Below are 6310 nucleotides of genomic sequence, written 5' to 3' on the forward strand. Positions count from 1 at the left end.
AACTGTCACAATGTTAGGGAAATGTCCTCCTGAAATGGGAGTTAATGCAATATTACATGGTTAGGTGGTTAAATTCAACTTGAGATCACTCCTCAGATGTTGCTCCAGAAGACTGACTGACTGGAATCCCATAAATTCCAGTCTTTGTTTTGGATAATATCTGCCTTTTGTAGGTGGAGTTTACTGTGCAAAATCAGAATGTAGGATAACAAGCAAGGCTACATTTTATTTAGGATCATGTTAATCAGCCAAATGGTCAACCTCTGGCTGAATTGTCTTAGCTGGGGGGTGAGATAAGCCAAACTGAAATGAGACTGTAAAGATGAATGGAGTTTAAATTGTTTTACAAGATTAGTCCACTAACGATGACTTGCCTTTTATCAATCAGTTTCTGGAACAGAAGTACGGATATTATCACTGCAGAGAATGCAATCTGCGATGGGAGAGTGCCTACGTTTGGTGCGTTCAGGGCACCAACAAGGTGAGTACTTTGCTTTTTCTGTGTAAAGCAACCCAAATTCAGTAAAGTAATTTGCCAATAATTGCACCAAATCAGGGATCGGCACTGTAAACCGCTAACTGCTATTTTAGCCGAAGCCTGGACAGATACAATAGGGACATTTTCATCTTTTTAGAAGAAACTAATGTCTACTTTATTGTATCATAGGTAGCCAATATTTTAAAAAATTGAATAGGCATGTAACCTTTCATGTGTTCCAGGTTTACTTCAAACAGTTCTGTAGGAAATGCCAAAAGGACTTCAACCCATACCGTGTTGAGGACATCACATGTCACGTAAGCCCTTCACGAACTTGCTCTGTAAATTAAAATGGCCCATGAGCCATGACTTAACCAAAGCCCTCTTTTCATTTCGCCCACTAGACTTGCAACAAAGCACGCTGTTCCTGTGCAATTACACAACGCCACGTTGACCCCAAGCGGCCCCACAGACAGGATTTGTGCGGCAGGTGCAAAGGCAAGCGGCTCTCCTGCGAAAGCACTTTCAGCTTCAAATACATCATCTAGGAAGCATCTCCGCTGAACTTTGCCCTGTGACAAGAGTACACGTCCTGTGGGGTGCACCTTCAACCGAGTGCCACAGTATTTGCAGATGCAAGAATGGCATTCTGGATGTATATTTGATTGAAAACTTTATTTCATGCCTGTTTTGTGTTGATGAAATTAATGGTAAGCGCCACACAATTTACACTGTAATAAATGGCTACCTTGCACTCTGTAATGACTCATTAATTTCACTCAAACCACGGTCTACTGAGAGCTTGTCGGTAGTAAATTGAGGCAAGGCAACTAATAATGCAATATCAATGCTTCAAGTGACCTCAGAGTCAGCAACTGTCAGGTGTAGAAGTTCCTTTAGCTGAAGGACTGACAGCCCCCCGACCTGCCTGTGGTAAGGGCCCCCCGACCTGCCTGTGGTAAGGGCCAAGTGAATCTTAAGAATACTAAATTAGTTTCTCAGCTTTTTGCTTATTCATTTGTACCATAAGTCTAAGTTGTTTAGTGGCGTTCCAGTTCAGATGCTCTGTGCATACATGAGCTAGCTTTATTTGTACTTGAGGACAGTGTCTTATAATACTGCTAGTTGTGTGAATGCTGACTCATCAGATTCTTCCGAATAAGTTTCAGTCACCTACTTCTGCATGCTTTCAGATACTAAAACTATTCAAGTAATTTTCCAATCTTTAAGGACGTTTGTGCTTGTTCAACTTTTGGTTACACTTTAGTTGAAGGTATCTACATAAGTGACATGACACTGTCATGAATGTGTCCAACATCAACCAGTCATAAATGTTTGACATAATGCTTCTTTTATTAAGTGTCCTTTGGTTGTTAGAAGTTGTGGTTAGTTCTTCCAGACTTTCTTTGACATACTATGACTTCTTGATCACTTTTAGTCAAACTATATTATGACCTTTTTAAATAAATATACTGACCTTTTATTACTTTTTCAACGCACTACAGACTTAACACTTTTCTTTAACATGCTATACTGACTTTTTCAACATAATATACTATGACTAAGATTTCTTTTTGGTATTTTAGGCCTTTATTGCTAGGATGCTATACCGACTTTTTTTAGACAAAACAGTCATGATAGTGTCTTTTTTTGACATACTATGACTTTTTTTTTCCACTTTTTTTCGACATGCTATACTATGACTTTTTTCATCCCACTATACGACATACTATACTATGACTTTTTTTGACATACTATACTATGATTTTTTTCATGACTTTTTTTGACATACTATACTGTGACTTTTTTAGACATACTATCCTATGACCTTTTTAGGACTTTTTTTTTGACATACTATACTATGACTTTTTTGACATACTATACTATGACTTTTTTAGGACTTTTTTCGACATACTATACTATGACTTTTTTATGACTTTTCGACATACTATACTATGACCGTTTTAGGACTTTTTTTCGACATACTATACTATGACCTTTTTCGACATACTATACTATGACTCTTTTATGACTTTTTTTGACATTCTATCCTATGACCTTTTTAGGACTTTTTTCGACATACTATACTATGAAGTTTTTATGACTTTTTTCAACATACTATACTATGACTTTTTTAGGACTTTTTTCGACATACTATACTATGACCTATTTAGGACTTTTTTCGACATTCTATACTATGACTTTTTTTCGACATACTATCCTATGACTTTTTTTCGACATACTATAGGCTACTATGACTTTTTTCGACATACTATCCTATGACTTTTTTTTCCACTTTTTTCGACATACTCTACTATGACTTTTTTTCCACACTCGACATAGAATAGAATAGAATACACTTCATTGTCCCCGAGGGGAAACATAGGGCTACAATCTGTTAACCTGACTCCGCCAGCTCGCCAGATCAGGACGGTCTCACCAGGCTAACAATCTGTTGCTTCACAACATAAACAACATGCAACATAATGACTTATTTATGACTTTTCAACATACTATACTATGACGTTTTTTATGACTTTTTTCGACATCCTATCCTATGACCTTTTTAGGATTTTTTTCAACATACTATACAATGACTTTTTTATGACTTTTTTCAACATACTACACTGTGACTTTTTTCGACATACTATCCTATGAACTATTTAGGACTTTTTTCGACATTCTATACTATGACTTTTTTTTCCACCTTTTTAGACATACTCTACTATGACTTTTTTCCACACTCCACATAGAATAGAATAGAATAGAATACACTTTATTGTCCCCGAGGGGAAACATAGGGCTACAATCTGTTGCTTCACAACATAAACAACATGCAACATAAAAACATTCTAAAATCAACATAAAACAAAATACAAGTACAACACAATAAAATAAAATCAACATGAAAAGTGAGATCAGCAAAGTGTCTAAGACACAAAAGAAGAACACACATGACAGCACAGACAACACAACATCCCAAGAATTAACTGTAATTATTAAAGTGCTAAGTGCAAAACGTGCTGTTGTATATTTGCATTTATTTTTATATCATTTACATACTTTACTATTATTTTTATTATTTTAGGCTTTTATTTTATAGGACCTGTTTAGGACCTTTTTCCGTATACTACACTATGACTTTTTTATCACTTTTTTTGACATCAGAATCAGAATATATTTATTGCCAGGTAAGTAGCACTTTGATTGATGGTGCATACATAAAACAATAATATAAGATAAACAAACATGAAATTCAGAAACAAATAACACACACATTATATATATATTTATATATAACTATTTAACATTAAGAAGGAAAAAAAAAAAAGAGTACAAAATGTAGAGGCATGTGCAAAAAGATCAAAAATGATATATAGAATGTGCAGAGGACAGGATGTATGATTAAGGGTCAGTGTCAGTGGGGGTCTGGGGCCTTGCTGGTGAGGCTTTTTGTGGCGTGAGGTTTTGGTCCTGATGGACCGCAGCCTCCTGCCAGAGGGGAGGGGTTCAAACAGTTTGTGTCCGGGGTGAAAGGGATCGGCTACTATCTTTCCTGCCCACCTCAGCGTCCTGGAGAGACAGCAGATTGCAGCCAATCACCTTCTCAGCAGAATGGATGATACGCTGCACTCTGCCCTTGTGCTTGGCAGCGGCAGCAGCGTACCAGATGGTGATGGAGCAGGTGAGGATGGATTTGATGATGGCTGTGTACACCATTACTGTCTTTGACAGGTTGAACTTCTTCAGCTGACGCAGGAAGTACATCCTCTGCTGGGCTTTTTTGATGAGGGGAGCAGGTGTTCCACTCGAGGTCCTGGTAGATGATGGAGCCCAGGAAGCAGAAGGATGATGGGGGGGGTGGGGCTGCATCCTTCCTAAAGTCCACAACCATCTCCACTGTTCAGAACATTTAGCTCCAAGCTGGAGCTAAATACTATACTATCCTATCATTTCTTACTCTTTATTTTGCTTCATTCATCCCTTTCCCACTTACTGTTAAAATATATTTATACTGCTTCAGCTGCTTTCCATGTTTAATCAAGTCTTATTTATGGATCTATACTTAATTCAAGCCTTAAAATGTTCCACATCTTTCATTCATTAGGAGTTTTATACATCTTGTAAATTATTTTTGTAATTTTTGAACACAGCTGATTGAGATTTCCTAAGTTGACCCAACTATTTCCCATTTTACCAACTCATTCATTACTCATTATTCATTACTACCTTCAATTCAGTTTAGCATCAGCTTTTACAAAAACTCATACCGTATTAGTATTTTTTGGCTTTTTTTTAAGACTTAAACCTACAACTTTACCTTCTTATACATTTTAACAAGCAATTCAGTGTAGCGACAAGTTTCAAATTTTTTTTTAAATATATTGGTGTTATTCAACATTTTGATGACATTCATACTTCTTAAAACCATTCCCACTTTTCCAACTATTCTCACTACTTCACATTCTTCTTACGCAATTATGCCAGCAATCCAGTTTAGCTTTAGAAATTTAGCTTTTCAGCATTCACAAGCATTTTCTGCAGGAAATGCTTTTTCTAGTTGTACTCTAATACTTCCACACTTTCATGAAACCCTTTATACGTTTTATTCAGGTTTCCACAACTGTAATAACTTGAAGACAAAACTTGTACTGTATGATTAGGCTTTTATTTATCCAGAGAGAAGGCTGGTATGTGAGTGAACAAGAAAAATGTATAATGCACCTCTACATTAAAACATCTTCCAGGTAAATAATATTCATTAAATAATTAAGAACAGCATTCAAATGTACCAGACAAGCAGGAAAAAAAAGAAGCTCTCTGAGGAATGAGTACAGTGACTGTTACACAATGTGCCATGACAAGATTTCCAGAAAGCATTCAGATAATGGTTAATGTCCTGCAGTCACAGCAGCAAGTAGGGCCATTCTGAAAGCACAGCGCAGCTTCATCGACGGCCATTTCCCGTCTGAAAACGGGGTCAAAATGTATCGGGAGGATGAGCGCTGCTTTACAACGTGATCAACCCACATGGACCAAAAAAAAATAAATACAACCTTATCTCCCCTTTATGAGGCTTTAAGCAGAGCCTGTGCTGCTGGGGTGCTATGCTAACAAAAAGATCACAGTGGAGAGAAGGAATGCATATGCCTTGGCTGGATTGGCGTGGTCCAACAGGAGATGGAGGCTACGTTGCCATCACAAAGGCAAGCAGGTTGCTAGTCCCAAACAAGCCCCGACCTACTTAGCAAGAGCACAACCAACAACCAAGGCAGCCTTTGGGACATTTTGGAGTTTGCGTGATTGGATGACGAAGGCGAAGCGGATCATTAATGACTCAAATCTGGTCTTGGCTTTCTCTCATCACATTAGCTTTATACATACATCTTATTCGGATGAACAGTGCATTACACAAAAGTACAAGGGAAAAATACTGGTTTTACACTATACATTTTCTAAAATATATACAGAGTAAAATAAGTTATGTTTCCATAATGAGTTGTAGCCAGTCTGCACTTATGTGTGCAATTATATGCATTTGTGTGTGAGCGTATACCAGAATATCCAATATATATATATCACACAGTCAAGAGTCTCTAAAGGCAGCTACTTATTTGGTTAAAGAGTGAGTTTTGCGTGAAGACCTGTTGAAGGGGACTCTCCTCTCAAAACAGATCAATAAACAGATATATTTCTCTTTTTACACTCCCTGAAGGCAAACGTCTCCCACAAGGTTACAATTACGTGTTAAATATCCTAAAATTTACAACCTAGGATGTTAGCTCTAATAAAAAATACATTTCTCAAAAAAATATTCTTGCAGTGCTTTTC

At 37.1% G+C, this 6310-nt stretch overlaps 1 protein-coding gene across 1 annotated transcript in view; it reads left to right on the top strand.

Moving 5' to 3' along the window:
• Positions 1-1237, top strand: part of zar1 (zygote arrest 1) — a 2093-nt gene extending 856 nt beyond the window's left edge. Inside the window, exons 2-4 of the mRNA XM_028586563.1 lie at positions 389-481; positions 721-795; positions 883-1237. Coding sequence (XP_028442364.1) covers positions 389-481; positions 721-795; positions 883-1026 — 312 coding nt within the window. The 3' untranslated portion in view covers positions 1027-1237. The remainder of the gene's footprint in view (positions 1-388; positions 482-720; positions 796-882) is intronic.
• The last annotated feature ends 5073 nt before the right edge of the window (positions 1238-6310 follow it).

The sequence above is a fragment of the Perca flavescens genome, chromosome 9 (assembly GCF_004354835.1).
Source record: "Perca flavescens isolate YP-PL-M2 chromosome 9, PFLA_1.0, whole genome shotgun sequence".
NCBI classification, from domain to species: Eukaryota; Metazoa; Chordata; class Actinopteri; order Perciformes; family Percidae; genus Perca; species Perca flavescens.